General features: G+C 37.0%; 1 protein-coding gene across 7 annotated transcripts in view; it reads left to right on the forward strand.

The window, feature by feature from the left end:
• The window catches only part of USP45 (ubiquitin specific peptidase 45), a 72452-nt gene that overhangs the window by 43263 nt on the left and 10469 nt on the right, over nt 1-18720 (forward strand). For 4 of the 7 annotated variants that reach the window (XR_005988581.1, XM_041758691.1, XM_041760486.1 and 1 more), the window contains exons 10-14: nt 11386-11467; nt 13377-13468; nt 14722-14778; nt 15104-15241; nt 17355-17922. Coding sequence is in view for 5 of the 7 variants with exons in the window: in XM_041758691.1 (XP_041614625.1) it covers nt 11386-11467; nt 13377-13468; nt 14722-14778; nt 15104-15241; nt 17355-17922 (937 nt within the window). In the remaining 2 variants the exon portion in view is untranslated. Of the gene's footprint in view, nt 1-11385; nt 11468-13376; nt 13469-14721; nt 14779-15103; nt 15242-17354; nt 17923-18720 lie in introns of those variants that run through there. The other 3 variants (XR_005988832.1, XM_041761737.1, XM_041762482.1) reach the window with 3 other exon arrangements.

Consider the following 18720-nt stretch of genomic DNA (forward strand, 5'->3'; position numbering starts at 1 on the left):
GATCATATGGTTTTTATCCTGTGTTTGTGGATGTGATGTATCATGTTGCTTGATTTGTGAATATTGAACCACTATTGCAACCCAGGAATAAATCCCACTTGATCATGATGAATGATTTTTTTTTTTTAATGTGTTGATTTGGTTTGCTAGTATTTTGTTGAGGTTCTTTTTTTACATCTATGTTCATCGGAGATGTTAGCCTGTAGTTCTCTTTTTTTAGTGGTGTCTTTATCTGGTTTTGGTATCAGGGTAACGCTGGCCTCATAGAATGAATTTGGAGATTTCCCTTTCTTTTCTATTTTTTGGGATAGCTTGGGAAGAATAGATATTAATACTTCTTTAAATGTTTGATATAATTAACTTCTGAAGGCATCTGGTCCTGGACTTTTGTTTGTTGGGTTTTTTTGATTACTGATTCAATTTTTTTTGCTGGTAATCCATTTAAATTTTCTATTTCTTCCTGTTTCACTTTTGGTAGTTTATATGTTTCTAGGAATTTAGTTTTCTAGGATGTCCAATTTGTTAGCATACAGTTTGACATACTATTCTTTTATAATTGTTTGTAATTCTGTGGTGTTGGTTGTTATTTCTCCTCTCTCATTTGTGATTTTATTTATTTAAGTCCTTTCCCTTTTTTTCTTGATAAATCTGGCTAAAGGTTTATCAATTTTATAGATTTTCCCCCCCAAAGAACCAGCTCCTAGTTTCACTGAGGTGTTCTATTGTTTTGTTTTATTTTATTAGCTTCTATATCATTTATTTATGCTCTGATCTCTTTTTTTGCCTTCTTTCTGGTGGTTTTAGGTTTTGTTTGTTTTTCTTTTTCTACCTCCTTTAGGTGTAAGGTCAGGTTGTTTATTTGAGAGTTTTTTGGCTTCTTGAGGTACGCCTGTACATACATCCTTCTTAGAATTTGTCTAGGGAACTTTTTCTCTCCTTCTATTCCAGATGATAGCCTTGTTGGATAGAGTATTCTTGGCTGCAGCTTTTTCCCATTCAGCACTTTGAATAGATCATGTCATTCCCTTTTGACTTGGAAAGTGTCTGCTGAAAAATCCCCTGATGACCTTATGGGGTTTCCCTTCTATGTAACTGTCTTCTTTATCATGCTGCTTTTAAATTTTTTTCTTTTTTTTTCCTTTTTTTTAAATTTTTGTTTATTTATGATAGTCACAGAGAGAGAGAGAGGCAGAGGGAGAAGCAGGCTCCATGCACCGGGAGCCCGACATGGGATTCGATCCCGGGTCTCCAGGATCATGCCCTGGGCCAAAGGCAGGCGCCAAACCGCTGCGCCACCCAGGGATCCCTAATTTTTTTTCTTTATCACTGCATTTTACCCATTTAATTACAATATGTCTTGGTGTGGATATGCTTTTGTTGATTTTCTTGGGGCTTTTCTGTGCCTTTTGGATCTGTTTATCTGTTTCCATCTCCAGATTAGGAAAGTTTTCAGCTATTATTTCTTTTTTTTTTTTTTTTTTTTTTTTTAATTTATTTATTTATGATAGTTACAGAGAGAAAGAGAGAGACGCAGAGACGGAAGCAGGCTCCATGCACTGGGAGCCCGATGTGGGATTCGATCCCAGGTCTCCAGGATCGCGCCCTGGGCCAAAGGCAGGCGCCAAACCGCTGCGCCACCCAGGGATCCCTCAGCTATTATTTCTTCAAATAAATATTCTGCCCCCCTTTCACTATCGTCTTCTTCTGGGACCCTATAATACAAGTGTTGTTATGTTAGATGGAATCACTGAGTTCCCTAAGTCTGTTCTCATGTTGTGTAATTCTTTTTTCTCTCTTTTTTTTTCAGCTTGATTAGTTTCCATTATTTTATCTTCTAGGTCATTAATTCATTCCTCTGCTTTTTCCAGCATACTGTTTGTTATATCATCAGATGTGTTTCTAATCTCATTTATCGTTCTCTTCATCTCTGATTGGTTCTTTTTAATCTCTGTGTTAAGGGTCTCACTGATGTCTTCCACTCCTTACTCAAATCCAGTGAATATCCTTATGATCATTGCTTTAAATACTCCAGCAGGCATGTTCCTTATGTCTGTTTCACTTAGATCTCTGGCCATGGCTTTGTCCTGTTCTTTCATTTGGGACAAATTTCCCTGTCTTCTCATTTTGTCTAAGTCCCTATGCTTGTTTCTATGGGTTAAGAAAGTCAGCTATGTATCCTATTCTTGAGAGTAATGGCTTTGTGGAGAGATCATATAATGCCCTATTATATAATGTCCCCTATTATCTAGGGCTGGCACTTCAGGGAGTATGTCCAGCATGTGCTGCATGCAATCTATTGTTGTGTCCTGGCTACTTTATCCTTGAGGTCAGTCATCTGCAGATGCCCTCTGTGTCTGTTGTGGCAGTGTTTGGTCCCTGGTCTGAATGTGGCAAGTGTTTGGTTTTTTGTTTTGTTTTGTTTTGTTTTGTTAATAATCTCTACACCTAATGTGGAGCTCAAACTCACAACCCCAAGGTCAGGAGTCACATGTCCTTCCAACTGAGCTAGCCGGATGTGTCTCAGATGTGTCAGGTCTTAACTAGGTGTGCTCTGGTTGGTTTGTGCTGAGACCTGTTACCGCTGCTGCCAGAATTGAGGCCCTGCAAAATTTCCACATGGGGAGATGAGGTGTGGGCAAGGGACTAGACTGGTTTTCTTGGGGAGGGGGCCAGCTGCCCTGGGACTAAGGTAAATGTGAAGTAAAGGGGCTGTTCCATGGGCGGGGGTGGAGAAGTATTGGTGTAAACAAGTTAGCTAGTGAGCGGCTTCCACAGGTGGCCCTGTGCTTATGTTAAGGAGTGGGGGAGGAAAATGTGCCTGCCAGTTCCTTTGTTCCCAGAGGGGTCTCTCTTCGAATGCTGTCTCTCTGGGATGCACTCCAAGATAAGCAAATAACTTCCCTACGGTGTGCCCCAGGTACTCTTCAGATCACTGTTTCCGCACTATATGTCCATGTGCTATTTGCCTGCCTTCTCTTCAACGGCAGCACAGTGACTTCTGGGTTCTATCCCAGCCAAGCCCTCTGACCTTTAAAAACTCTAGATTTTAAGTCCCACTGGTTGCCAGAGCTCACAAAATCCAGGCCCTCTTGCTTTCCCAGCCAGTTGCTATGAGGATTTATTTTTTCTGTGTGCGCCGCTGTGCACTAGTCTCTCACCCTTCTCCAAGGCCATGGATGCCTCCCCACTTCAGCGGCCATGATCTGTTTCTCCCAAGCCAGGTCTCTGCACTTCCTACCTTCTCCATTGTGGTGTCTTCTCTCACTTTAGTTGTGGAGTTTATTCTACCAGTCTTCTGGTTGATTTCTGGGGTATTTAGGATGATTTGATAGTTACCTAGTTGTATTCATGGGACAAGGTGAGCTTAGGGTTCTCCTACTCCACCACCATTTACCCTCCTGGATATACTCTATATATTTCAATTATGTACCTTATCATCTTCTATTTAGAGTTATGTCTTTTTTTAAGATTTATTTATTTACTCATGAGAGACAGACGCACACACAGAGAGGCAGAGACATAGAGGGAGAAGCAGGCTCCATGCAAGGAGTCTGATGCGGGATTTGATCCCGGATTCTGGGATCACGCCGTCAACCAAAGGCGGATGCTTAACCACTGATCCACCCAGGTGTTCCTAGAGTTATGTTTTCATCACCTCTCTTAGATTGTGATCTCCTCATGGAATGACACTGTGTATTATCTCTGTATCCCACGTACCTTGCACATAGTAGGTGGTTGGTGAATGTTGAATAAGTTGTCTGTACTTAACCTTTAAATGGACAATTTCTGGGGAGCCTGGGTGGCTCAGCGGTTTGGCGCCGCCTTGGCCCAGGGCATGCTCCTGGAGACCCAGGATCGAGTCCCACATTGGGCTCCCTGCATGCAGCCTGCTTCTGCCTCTGTGTCTCTGCCCCTCTCTCTCTGTGTCTCTCATGAATAAATAAATAAAATCTTAAAATAAATAAATAAATTAAATTAAATACATGGACAATTTCTGTTGAGAATTTGAATTGGAAAAAAGTAAGCAGTTTCTTAAATCATTGTTTCTTGGGGATTTGCAGTTATTTTGAGTATTTTATGATTTGAACAAACTGATAAACTGATAGGATAATACTACATTACCTCTTATCTGTAATTTGTTTTGAAAAATCCATTCAAGGATTTACAATTAAGTTTTGAAAACATTAGCACAATCCTCCTGAGCTAATATTTGATCTTACTTTCTTTGATTTAGAAATTGATACCTAAAAAAAAAAAAAAAAAAGAAAAAGAAATTGATACCTAGAATGGGAGATTTGAACTTGTCTTTCTGATTACCAAATGAATTTAATTCTATACAATACTGCTTATTAAAGTTTAGTTTTAATACTTGATCATCAGTGACTAGTATAAATAATACATTTTTAATTTGTTATTTATAATTTAACCATAATTATTTCACTATTTGAAGTAGTATTAAATCTGATTCAGTGACTTTGGTATATTGACATTCTTTTTGAGGGAGTTGATATAAGGTAGCAAGGTGGGGAGAGATACAAACAGAAACTTCTATCTTAATTGATAAATATATTGATGCTTCTGAGCCTACAGAAGATGCAGGTGTTACTTTAAGATTAATTCAGATTATCCATTTCTAGAATGATTGCTTTTCTACTATGATTTTGTAAGAATATGTTTACCACATGTTCTTGTATCATAAATGGAATTAAAAATTACCTCCATTGTTTTTCTCTGTCAATATTAAAACTATAAAATCTATCCCTATCTTTTTTTTTTTTTTTTTTTTTGGCTCTCTTCTATTACTTGATGGCATTCTTTGTTACAATTAAATTATTGTTTTGTCATAATGGTGCATTAGGATTCACAGCGTTTTAAAAACTCAGGCAGTTCAGTGGGAAACATTGCTTTCTTAAAAGCTCTTATCTTCCTCTATTTGAGGGTTTTACATGGTGTGGCAAAATTAAAATGTCAAGTCTGTGGATTTATTCAGTCTCGGAAGCAAGGACAGTCGTGCCAGTCAGTTACAGTGAGTACCCAAGCAGGAGCTGCATTGTCTGGCCTGGGAACTCCACAGCTGTTAATCGTGCTGCTGTTGTAGTTTGTCACTGCCATGTGGTTTTTGATTGAAGAAAGGCTACAGCGTTATGTCTGCCACCAGAATCTTTTAGTAATGATTAAAAACTATTGACCTCCTTTCATACTGTTTCATTAAAGTTTTTTTTTTCTTATGACTATAGAGTTGATGGATACAACATGCTCTTGCCAAATAGAGTGCTAAAGGGGATCATTTGTGCAAAAATAGTAAATTTTTCATGGACAAAAATAAAATTAAATTGACTATGAGAACTTCTTTTATAAGGCGATCTGTTCAACTTACAAATATGCGCTTCTTCACTATCTTGCTTTTAATTTTGAGCTATCACCAATTAATGATACTACATTTTTATTTTCAAAGATGTATCACTATATTTTATTGGTGAGAATTTTAAAGAAAGTCTCAGCTAACTTTTAAACTATAAGTGTTATACATTTTTATTTTTGAAAGAAGTTTATGGTTGAGATTTGAAATAGTTGGACCTTGACATTGCTAATTAATTAATGTGCTGCAGTTAGCAGTTCCCTGGCCAAAGTGTGTGTGCGTGTGTGTGTGTGTGTGTGTCTCTATCGCTTTTTTTTTTTTTTTTTTTTTTAACTTAAATGGTTCAAAGCAGGACTCTTAACAATGAGAGGCTGTACAGGGACCTAAACTCATTTATTTTATTCAACTTGATGGATTACCTATTAACTCCTCTAATAGTTTAGAGAATATAAATTTGTGACTAAGTTACAATAAAAAGGCAAATGTTTAATAGTTTAAAAGTTAATAATTTAAACAACTCCATTGATTTCCTTTTTTATTTTATTTTTTAAATATTTTATTTATTTATTCATGAGAGAGAGAGGCAGAGACACAGGCAGAGGGAGAAGCAGGCCCCCTGCAGAGAGCCCCATGCGGGACTTGATCCTGGGACTCCAGGATCATGCTCTGGGCCAAAGGCAGGCACTAAACTGCTGAGCCACCCAGGGATCCCCCTGATTTCCTTTTTTTAAAGAGTTTGACATTATAGCTTACATTTCAGCTATAATGGCAAAGGCTCATTACGTCATATTGAAAGTCGTGTTTGAATTAGTAGAATATTCAAATTGTAAAGTGAGTTTATAGATTTATAACCTGGGTTAAAGTTCTTATCTCTACTAGATGGAGAGGCTTTCTATAGTTATATTAAATACTTACAGGTGAACATGGTATTTATTGGAATCTTTATTTAGTTCCGTTCTGCATGGAATTCATACCATTCTAATTTGCTTGTTTTCATTTAACAAATTCTTTTCTGAAGTATAAAAGTCAACTTTAGCTCAGACAGTATCTGAATTAGATTTTCAAATTTATTGCATCTGAATGGAAATTATTTAATATATAATAGCTTTTGTTATTGTATGATTTTTGATTTTCTTCACATATATTTCAAGACAGTATGACATGGCGTAGATTGCTGTATGTTTACTTTTATATCCTTTGTATATATTTAAGTTTTCAAATCTTGCATCAACTTTCAAAATACACTTGAAGAGAACAGTGAGCAGTTCTAGGAAATATAATGTGCTGATCATAGGCCAGCTAATAAATGAAACTCAGTTTTACAATTTTGGGGAGAAGGTATTAAAAACTTACCATGAAATGTGTTCTACATGCAAAAGAATATATACAGATGTTTACATCAGTTTAAAGCATAATGTAAAGTCATTTACCACCAGGACCCCTCCTCACCATCACACCCAGAGTTTAAAAAAATAGGATGTTTTTAGTGCCATAGAAGTCACCTGTTCTTTCTTTTCAAACATGTCATCCTCATCAGAGGAAACCACTTTTTTTTTTTTTTTACTTTTACAGTAATCATTTCTTTGCCCTTTCTTATAGTTTTGAGAGCTACCTATTTATGCTTAATAGATTGTTAGATTGTTTAGTTTTGCACAACTGGTTAGCAAGCACAAACCTATTCCCATTATTGGATGAAGGAGGATTGAGAGAATCTATGGAACATAGTCTGGCTTTGGCTTCCCAGAGTTTCTAAGACTTCTTTCTGGAGAAGTCAGTGGGGCAAGATCATGAATGTGTTCTGAGCCGTGCTTGTCAGCATCAAAGCAACTGACAGAGTTACAGGAGTGACCAGGTGTTAGCTCTCTAAAAGGGTTAGAGGCTGCTCTGTATTTTCTGCTCCTGAGTTCAGGACCCACCTCTTTGCTCTCAGGAATAGGTCAAAGCAGAACAGCTTTGGGTAGTAATGTGTATCCTCTGCTGATCTATAGCAGAGCATGGGGAGAAGAATAAGGACATTAGCAGCTCATTCCCCATATATTCTGTTCTCAGATTTTTTTTAAAGATTTTATTTATTCATGAGAGAGAGAGAGAGAGAGAGAAAGAGGCAGAGACACAGGCAGAGGGAGAAGCAGGCTCCATGCAGGGAGCCTGATGTGGGACTTGATCCCAGGACTCCAGGATCACACCCTGGGCTGAAGGCAGGCTCTAAGCTATTGAGCCACCCAGGGATCCCAGTTCTCAGATTTAAAACATAGCACAGGGATGCCTGGGTGGCTCAGAGGTTGAGCGTCTGCCTTTGGCCCAGGGTGTGATCCCAGGGTCCAGAGATCATGTCCCGCATTGGGCTCCCTGCGAGGACCCTGCTTCTCCCTCTGCCTCTTTCTGTGTCTCATGAAAAAATAAAATCTTTTTTTTTTTTTTTAATAAAACATAGTACAGTAGCAAAAAGGAATTTTGGTGTTGACATTATGTTTGTCTCCTGGTCTCACTGCTTCAGTTTGGATTGGTTGTCTCCCACATTTAATGTACAAGCATCATTCTGGAATTCCTTCTGTGCTTCTGGGAATTCCTTGCTTCTCTTATGTGTTGGCCCTCCTGTTTGCCTGTAAACTATGCTGTCTTTCTGGTTTATGCTCTCATTTGGTGTGTGTGTGTGTGTGTGTATTTTTCTCCTTTCTTTATTCATAAGGTGGCATATACTATACATGCACTTTCTGCAGTTTTGTAGTTTTCTCTTTTTTTTACTTAATAAATTGTAGCAATCTTTCCATATCAGAAAGTAGGAAGGCCTATCTTTTTTTTTTTTACCTGAACATATCAAACCAGTATCTTACTGATTCTCCCTTATGTGTATGTTTTCATTATTTTTGCTTTTATGAGTAATGCGGTGATGAATAAGGTATTTGTGTTATTTTTGCATGTGTGTAAGTATATCTGTATACATATAGAAGTGAGATAGCTGGACCCAATGATATATGAGTTTGTAATTTTCATATCCTCCATAGGCATACAGTATTCACGTCTGTCAGCTACATGCCATGTAAGGCTGTTTCCCCACAGCCTCACCAAAAGAGTGTTTTGTCAAACTTTCTAATTTTTACCAATCTGCTAGGTAGGAAAATGCTTCTCAGGGTGGTTTTCTCTTACTTTCATGCATCAGCGCATGACTTTAGACCATGCATAGACTTTCGACCTTCTCTATATACGGAATCTCTTCATTAATGGCTGGTGGGACCTGCTTCTTGATACACTTTCTTCCCTTTGAAAAGGACTAAACAGAAATCTTAAGTTGTCATCATTGTTATCTTACTCCACTCTATCCTTTCCAAAGGCAAGGAGTCTATAGAGAGCACTCCAGAATTGCATCTCCCTCTTTTTCTTTTTATATGCTGCAGTATATTTATTCATTTTATTTTTTCTCAATTTTTAATATTTTGAAGTGTAATTGACATAATAGTTTCAGATGTTCATTGGTTTGGCAGTGATATATATTCCTCAGTGCTCACTACAGTAAGTATAGTCACCATGTGTTACCATACAGCATTATTACAATATTATTGACTATATTCCCTATACGATACTTTTCATCTCCATGACTTATTTTTTTATAACTTGAAGCTTTTAATTCTTAATCTTCTTTATCTATTATAAAATTTATAAGATTTTATTTATTTATTCATGAGAGACTGAAGAGAGAGGCAGAGACATAGGCAGAGGGAGAAGCAGGCTCCCTGCAGGGAGCCTGATAAGGAACTGATCCTACGACCCTGGGATCATAACCTGAGCCAAAGGCAGATGCTCAACCACTGAGCCACCAGGTGCCCCTTTTCCATTGCTTCTAACTGGTTTTTGTTTGTGTGTGTAAAGGCTATTGACTTCATTATATTTATGTACCCTATATTAAATTCTTTTATTATTTATAGTATTTCATTTCAGTTTATCCTTTTGGCTTTTCCAAGTAAAAAGTTTCATCATCTGCAAATGATTTTTATCTCCTTTATAATTTTTATACCTCTGAGATTTAATTTTCTATCAAATGCATTGACTAGAACATTAATACAGTGCTAAATGATAGTAATAAATCAAGGAATTTAATCTTACAATGTTTTTTTTTCTTATATCTGTTAATATGCCTTGTATGAATAGATTTCCTAATATACCTGCATTAGTAGAACAAAAATCTTTAAAACATTTTTTTATTTAAATTCAGTTAATTAACATATAATATTGGTTTCAGAGGCAGAGGTCAGTGATTCATCAGTCTTATATAATACCCAGTGCTCATTATACCATATACCCTCCTTAATGTCCAACACCCAGTTACCCTATCCTCGCCACTCCCTCCCCTCCACGGCCCCTCAGTTTGTTTCCTGTGATTAAGTCTCCTATGGTTTGTCTCCTTCTCTGATTTCATCTTGTTTTATTTTTTCCTCTTTCCCTATGATCCTCTGTTTTGTTTCTTAAATTCCACATAAGAGTGAGATCATATGAAAATTGTCTTTCTCAGATTGACTTTTTAGAACAAAAGTCTTCATCATACTATAAATACTGTTCTTTTAATGTGCTTCTGTATTTTGAATTTTTTCATACGTGATATGGTGTGTGTTGTATATATTCTCTGTCAGCTTTGGTACTGATATGCTTCATGAACATAATTTGAAAGTTTCCCCTTTTTATGCTCTGGAACATACGTTTAGTGGCATTTTTCTGTGAAATTGTTAGGGCTTGGAGCTTTTTGTAAGGAGTACTGTGTAGCACCATTCTTCTCTCTCTGCCCATTCCCTGATCCCATGAAAGCTGGAAGATACTCTATCTCTTCTGGGCCTCATTTCCTGGAAACTTATCTAATTTTTTCTGAATTTTCAAATGTAATTACATGAAAGTGGAGCAAAGTAGTCTCTCATGATTACTTAAAATGTCTTTGACTTTGTTAGTGGTTTCCTTTTTCTTAGGTACAATGTTAATGCTTTTCATCCTTACTTTGATTAAGATTGGCTAGTAGGTTTATCTGTCCCCCACCCAAAGAAACAGCTTTTGATTCATTGATTAATCTCTTCAATTTGTATGCTTTTATCTTCATTAACTCTTGTTGAATTTTGTTATTTACTTTCATTCAACTTTGATATCCTTTTTCTAAATTTATGACTTGGCTACTTAACTCATTTGTTTTCATTCTTTTTAATTGATTTAAATATTTAAGGCTGTGAATTTTCTTCTGAACAGTGGAAAGTATCTGGATTCTGATATGTAAAATCTTTATTATTCTCTGGTAAGTCTGCAGGTTGAGTTTCCTATCTCTTTGATATGATTTTTTTTCTTTAATAACAGAATTAGGTATCATTTTCACACCAGAAACTCCAGGTCAAACAGCGGTCTCACATACGAAAATCTGTGATTAAGACTTTACTTAAAAACTTTTGGAGGATAATTCACAAGCTTTCTTGTCACTGCACTGCCAAAATGTGAATTAGGATTACATTAATCCACTAAGTAGGGACATTATTAGTATAAAAGGTGATAATTTATTAGCTCAAATGTCTTTATTCTTGGAATCTGATTTTATTTCATTCTGAAAGTTTTCTGGGATATTAGATCTTTCCTGAAACATACACAAGAGCTATGGAAACATAAATCTTGTCATTTCCTAAGAGCTGCTAAAGACTTTAATACTAATAATTATTATTGACAACTGAATTCAAATAAAATGATAACTAATCAAGATTTGGGGTATTCTTGCTGTGGAAATTATTTGATGTTCTGGACTTTACTGATGTATATGTATAAATAAAATCTACACGAAGGTCATAGTGACCAGTTTAATAGCTTTTTATATGTTAAGATTTTCTTCAATAGATAAGAAATTCCACATGGTGTCTTTGTTACTTTTTGTCCTGATTAAAATGATACGTCATTTTAGGGACAATGGCGGAGTGAGGCAGGGGAGGGAAAAGAGGGAGAACTTACTCTAAACCTGTTAAGAATACATTCAACTATAGATTCTTACTAAATTCTTATTTGTTTTATAGAGAATACAAGCTAGCATTCTAAAAGCATTTAACAACCCAACTACTAAAACTGCTGATGAGGATACTAGAAAAAAAGTCAAAGGTATGTCGCTTCTTTCACTGTTAAAACTTTTCTCCCAGAAGAAAATTTTGTTGCTTTTCAAGGGGAAAAGAACTGAGCATTATGTGAACCAATTCTGTAAAATAGTGGCCTTAAATGGGGAATGTACATACTCCAGGGGCTATAAGATAGTCTAGTGAGTCATAGAAAATGTGAGAATGGGTCCATGTGAACTTTAAAAACCGAAAGAAGTATCAGATATACAGATGGACACTGATACACTAATGTGGGGTTGTGGGGTTGGAAGTTCAGTTTCATCATATTGTATCATTTTGCAGTTGACATGTGCTTGGATGAGTGGATTTATGGATATTATATAGTTTTGACTAGTCAAAATGCTTAAGTCCAAAGATTCCTACAAGGCAACCACTTATTGGAGAAAGTACTAAATCAAGCATGTATATCTACTTTACTCCTAATGTCAGCTCTTCATCAGCCAAAGTATGAGGCAAAGCCAGTGATTATCTAATCAAAGCTGATCAGTTATAATGATCAATATTTAAGTGTGGGCTTCTATGTCATAGTATGAGTGCTTTACCTTGTCCTAACTGTATATTCTGTCTTCAGATATTAATTAACGGTAGTACAAAGGCATCATTTTTAGAAGATGACTTTTAGAAATATTATTTGCATTTTATTTATTTTCTTTTCTAACTTGTTTTTTGTAGTATTATATATACATAGTACATGTCTATAATTCATAAACAAATATACACGTTGTGATTGTACATGCCCAAACAGTATGCAGTTAAGGGTTCAAGACTTTTTTTTTTTAGTTAAAGTATAGTTGACACACAATGCTATATTAGTTTCATGTGAAGGGTTCAAGATTTTTTAAAATGTGGATTCTCAAGTATGCTTTGGGTTTTTTTTGCCTGTTTGTTTTGAGATAGTGCCATCTAGTGCATGTTTAGAATAACTGCCCAGTTTTTCTTTCTGGTTTCCACTTTTGTATAATCTTTTCTATTTTCAATCCTTGTACAGTTTTCTTAATGAAACTATTAGTCACCTTAACTTCTAAATAGTTATATTAAAAATGTTTATTGATATATCTAGCTATAAGCCGACTGTGTCATTAAGTGCTTCAAATAATGTTTTAAGCTGATTTTAAATGTTGTTTGTATGAATTTGAAGTTAGAGATCCAAAAAAGATAGAAGCTTGAAAGAGGAGTGATGTTTGTTAATATATTTTCTTGTCATGATTTGCTGCAGAAAAAAGAGTTTTTTTTTGTTTTTTTTGTTTTTTTTAGAAAAAAGAGTTTTAAATGTCTATTAAAATAGAATAGTATGATGAAGCCTCATGTACTCATCAGCCCTTTCAAACTATATTGAATTCATGGTGTATTAATGTCCTATTTGGGCATAATTTTCTTTGATTTATAAATATTTCCCAAACAATAATTTTACCATTTTTATACCAAACTTACAAATAAATGAGTTATTAATTGCCCAAATTAATTCTTTACACTATGCTGTGTTTACTTGTCTTCTACTACTCTGCTGTTTCCATAGTTATGGTTCAGGCATCTGTAGCCCTAAAAGTATTATCTTCTTTCTCATTCCTCTGCCTACCTCCACATTAGGCACAGAGACCTTAAAGCGTTTAATGGGAACAGTTGAGGTACGGTATGAACAGTGGTAATTGGTCTACTTATTTTGCCTCAAGTTTAAGAACAGTTCATTATTTCTTGAAGACTACTATAGTTGATAATCAAATTTTCCCTACAGAATTTTTAAGGAGAAAGACATTATAACATCATATAATAAAATATATTAATGTGGTACTGGACATCTGTCTCAGATTTCTTTTGAGTCAACAGAGAAAAAGCATGTTACATTGTTAGGCTGATGGCTGACATATTTTTTGCATTAAAAAGTATTATTTTTACAGCGTATGGAAGAGAAGGTGTGAAAATGAACTTCATAGATCGGATCTTTATTGGTGAATTAACTAGCACAGTCATGTGTGAAGAATGTGCAAATGTAGGTGCTTTGGAATTCACTTCAACACGGAATAGATTACAGTCATATCATTTTTATTGTTTTCTTTCACATATAATCATCAGCATTTGTTTTTATTTGTGACAGATAACTACATAATAGTTTTTGAATGTCGTTAGAGTATATCTTTACTCTCAGAGAAGAAACATAATTTATAACTTTTTTAAATGTTATTTTTCCTCTTAACAAACCTGTGAAGTTCTGCTGGAGGAATGTGTTAGCTACTTGTTTGGATTGAAATGCAAGAGAAACTTCTGGGAAGGGAGTAACTATGTTATATAACTATGCATTGCCCTAAAATGTGATTCTGATAGAAATAACTTAATGTGGTAACATAACTTAGGGTGATCTACCACATTTTATTTAAAGTTTACACTTATATAACTTGATGTAAGTTCTGTAAAACTAGAAGTTTTTTGAAAGCACACACACCTTTGAATTAAATGATCATTTTTATTTTGAATGACATCCGTACTTTAACAACTTAAAATATATAAACATTTTTATAGGTTTTCAATGACTTGGTAAAGAATATTTCTGAAAGTATATGGCTTAGAGTATGATAGGCATCAACTTTTGTTAGATTTTGATCATAAAATGAATAGTCTTTATGTGCATTTTCCTGTCCCAGATTATAGAGTACCTTTCTTTTCTCTCTAGTCTTATAAAACGAGGATCATATGTTACATTTTCTTCTAGCTTGTCATGTTAAAGCACAGCACTTGTCAACATCATATTAAGTTTCTAGTATATTCAACATAGAAGTTGATTTCTCTCTCACAAGCTAGAGAGAATCTTTTTAAGCAGAATTAACCTGAAAGAATCTACAAAACACAGTCAAGCTCTCTGGCTTTTTTCTTCACGGCTTTTTAAAAAAATTGTTTTTAATGTTTCTATTTCATTTATGTTCTGACACAATTTCACCAAAAATAGGTTTATATTTTTAATCATTTTTATTAAACAGTTTATTTTAAGTTACTTTAAATATTATAAGTTAGTCATATTGGCAATATTATGAAATTCAACTGGGTTGCATATGTTGAGGTTTTGAGATATCTTGTTTTGATTAACAATATGTGCTGCTGTACCAAGTTAAAATCACTATTTGTTCCAGGGATGTTTTTTAACTTGAAATTCTAAGTTGCCTGGGAAGTTTGATTTCTTTAAGATTTTACGGGACTACTTTGTATATATTAGAATTCTAACTGATTTTCTCAATATGTTTTCTTTTTAAGATCTCTTCAGTGAATGATCCTTTTATTGATATTTCACTTCCTATAATAGAAGAAAGGGTAAGGAGAAAAAAAGCTTAATAATGAGTCTTTTGTGAAGAGCATTTATTCATTCATATATTTAGACATTTGTTGAGCATTTACCGCATTATCTGAGAGTCATTTTTATATATAATACTGGCGTTCATATAGTATATTTGATACTGGGGATTGTGTATATGTGCATGAGTTATGATATGGTTCTTACTCAGGGATTTCAAACCATTATGTTTTATAGCCTGAGAATTAATGTTAAGGAAAATGAGTTAGAAATTTTAAAAAGTAGATGATATCCAGAATTTATTTCCTAAAGAAGTTTTGTGTTATATGCATGTCATCTACATAGGTTTCAAAACCTGTACTTTTGGGAAGAATGAGTAAATGTAGAAGTTTGCAAGTGACAGATGATGGTCAGTACGGTGACACTGTTACCATAGAAACTACTCATCAACCCAGAGACACCCAGTCTTCATCTAAAGATAAGGTAAGATTTATATGCATTTGTGAAACATCTGTTTTCTTAAACTTTTTAATAAGAAAAGTTTCAAAAATATACAAAAATAGAGAAGACAGTATATAATAACCTCTCAGGTACCTTTTTCTCAGATTCACAGTTATCAGATCATGACTAATCATATTTTGTCTATATCTATCCCACATTCTCCTTCTCTCCATTTCAGATTATTTTGAAATGATTCTAATATAAAAGATAAATACTATTTTTAAAGATATAACCATAGAACATATCATACCTAAAAATATTAATGACTTTTTAATAGTGCCAAGATCCAGTAATTAAATTTCTATAGTTGTCTCATAAACACCTTTTTTGTTTTTGCTTTTTAAGGTGTACTTGAATTTAGGATCTAAAAAAGATCCATAGGTGGCAGTTGATTGCCATCTCTTAATAGCATGTTTCTTAGATCTCTTTCAATCTACAGATTTCCCCTTCCCTTTCTCCCCTGCCTTGTAATGTATTTGTTGAAGAATCAGGTCATTTTTTTTTTCAGTAATTTTTCACTTTCCCACATTCAACAGTAGTTTATTTTGCTATTGCATTTCCATGGTATTTACAGGTTTCTTTGTTTCCTTTATTTCCTCTCTAAGGCAGTTCTGTCTAAAAGCAATTTTAATTAGGTTCAAGTTCTATTATTTATTTGACTTTTGGAAAGAAAACATTTATTTAAAACTTTATATTTTTTTTAGGGTGGGGGTGGGACAGAAGGAAAAGAAGAGAATCTTAAGCAGGCTGGATGCCCAGTGTGAAGCCTGACAATAGGGCTCCATCTCTAACCCTGAGATCATGACCTGAGCTACAATCAAGAATCAGCACCCTGGGGATCCCTGAATGGCTCAGGGGTTTAGTGCCTGCCTTCGGCTGAGGGTGTGGTCCTGGAGACCCGGGATGAGTCCCACATTGGGCTCCCTGCATGGAGCCTGCTTCTTTCTCTGCCTCTGTCTCTCCTCTCTCTCTCTGTGTGTCTCTCATGAATAAATAAATAAAATCTTAAAAAAAAAATTCTTAGGGATGCTCAGTGGTTGAGCATCTGCCTTTGGCTCAGGGTGTGATCCCAGGATCCTGGGATCAAGTCTCATATCCGGCTCCCTGCGTGGAGCCTGCTTCTCCCTCTGCCTATGTCTCTGCCTCTCTCTCCATGTCTCTCATGAATAAATAAATAAAACCTTTAAAAAAATTATAAAAAAAAAAAGAATCAGCGCCTTATGGCAAGAAAACTTTTAACTGGCTGTGTATACTGCCATCAAGGAGATGCACATAACGTTTGATGTCTAATCTTTGATGTCACCAGTCACTGATGACCATTGTCTAGACCCATTGTTTCACTAAGGACACAACTGGTTGTTGAATTATCTCATAAAAACTTAAAGAAACCAATCTAAATTTGCGCTTCGCTTTTTAAAAACTTTTTTAATGTGATTTGTAGGCAACTTGATACATTATCAGATTTAGCTTTTTCTGTTAGCATGCTCAGTTTTCTTTTCTTTTTTTTATTTATTTATTCATGAGAGACAGAGAGAGAGAGAGAGAGAGAGAGAGGCAGAGACACAGGCAGAGGGAGAAGCAGGCTCCATGCAGGGAGCCGGACGTGGGACTCGATCCCAGGTCTCCACGATCACGCCGGGCCAAAGGCAGATAGATGCTCAACCTCTGAGCCACCCAAGCGTCCCTAAAGATTAATTTTATTTTTTTTTATTTATTTATTTATTTTTTAATTTTTATTTATTTATGATAGTCACAGAGAGAGAGAGAGAGAGAGGCAGAGACACAGGCAGAGGAAGAAGCAGGCTCCATGCACCGGGAGCCCGACGTGGGATTCGATCCAGGGTCTCCCGGATCGCGCCCTGGGCCAAAGGCAGGCGCCAAACCGCTGCGCCACCCAGCGATCCCTTTTTTTTTTTTTTTTTTAAAGATTAATTTTAAATTAGAACTATTTGTTACTCTGTGTCTTAATGATCGTAGTTTAGGATTTCAGAGGCACTGGAAAAAACAGTTGTGGGACGTGTAAATGAGCCTTCCTGGCATTCTTTTGCAGTAAGGCCCCAAGGTCCTTCTCTCTGAGAACACTGTCCCCTTGCAGAGTCAACTCGCCCGGGGCAGGCCCGGAGCCGCTGTCGCGGGCGGGAAGCCCGAGGGCGCCGAGAGCCCCGAGGCCAGCGGCGGAGAGGCCGGCGCCGGGGACAGCAGCGCGAGCGCGGACGCGGACGCGGACAGCGAGGCCTCGGACCCGAGCTCGAGCCCCGAGCGCGCCGGGCTGCTGCCGGGCCGCGGACCCCGCGGGAGCACCAGCGCGGGAGGGCGCCCCGCCGCGCCCCGGACTAGCCAGGCGGCTGCGCGCGCGGCCGAGGCCCTCTCGGAACTTCACTTGAGCTGCACTGTCACCGGACACAGAGCTTCCCCGAGAGAAGACCAGCGCCCGGATGCTCCAGACCTTTCGTGTTCGGAGGAGACGCACCTGTTGGCTCCCGGCCCCCAGGATGCTTTCCAGACCCTTTCTCACAGCTACGTGACCGCCTCCAGAGAATGCTCCGTCCAGTCCTGCCTCTACCAGTTTACCTCTATGGAACTGCTGATGGGGAATAACAAGCTTCTGTGTGAGAATTGCACTGCAAAGAAACAGAGGCACCACGAGGCAACCAGTTGTGCAGGTGAGAATATTTAGTTGTTTTTTTGGTTTTTTTTTTAAGATTTTTATTTATTTATCCATGAGACACAGAGAGAGAGAGAGAGAGGCAGAGGGAGAAGCAGGCCCCATGCAGGGAGCCTGACATGGGACTCGATCCTGGGACTCCAGGATCGCGCCCTAGGCCAAAGGTGGCGCTAAACCGCTGAGCCACCCAGGCTGCTTAGTATTTAGGTTTTTAGTATTTGTGGGGTGTCCGATAGTCAGTGACCAGTGGTTCGTAGATCCCAAAGAGGGGAACCCAAGAACCTTGTCTCCACCCTTTAGCTGTTGGGAGGCAGGGATTATCTTTTTCATAGTTGCACCTCAGCCCTGAAGACAGTACCTGGACTTCTTAAATAGATACTTGGTGAAGTAAATTGAACAGGAAGTCCCCACCTCGGCCTTGAAAACTGCAAATCCACAGAATCGTATGTCAGGGGGACTAGCTATCTGAAATCTTTTTTCCAGAAGAAATTTCCCTACTGCATCTCTAGCCTTGATATGGAGAGAATGCTCCAATTCTTAGTGACTGGCTGTTTCCAAAAGCGGGCTTTATGATTATTCAGTTATGGTGAGGCCAACAGACCAGGAGACAGTTGCTCCCGAAAAGATAGTTTGTTACGTACAGCTCAGAAGAGGAGGGAGCACCCCAAGCCATGCCATGCAGGGCCACATGGGGAAGCACCAGGGTTGGTCAGGAGGCAGAAGAGTGAGGAGACATGGACAAGAGCCTTTGTTGTGGTTTCAAGGGAAGGAATTGGAATCAACAAGTTTTAGGATC

Source organism: Vulpes lagopus, chromosome 1 (assembly GCF_018345385.1).
Source record: "Vulpes lagopus strain Blue_001 chromosome 1, ASM1834538v1, whole genome shotgun sequence".
NCBI lineage: Eukaryota > Metazoa > Chordata > Mammalia > Carnivora > Canidae > Vulpes > Vulpes lagopus.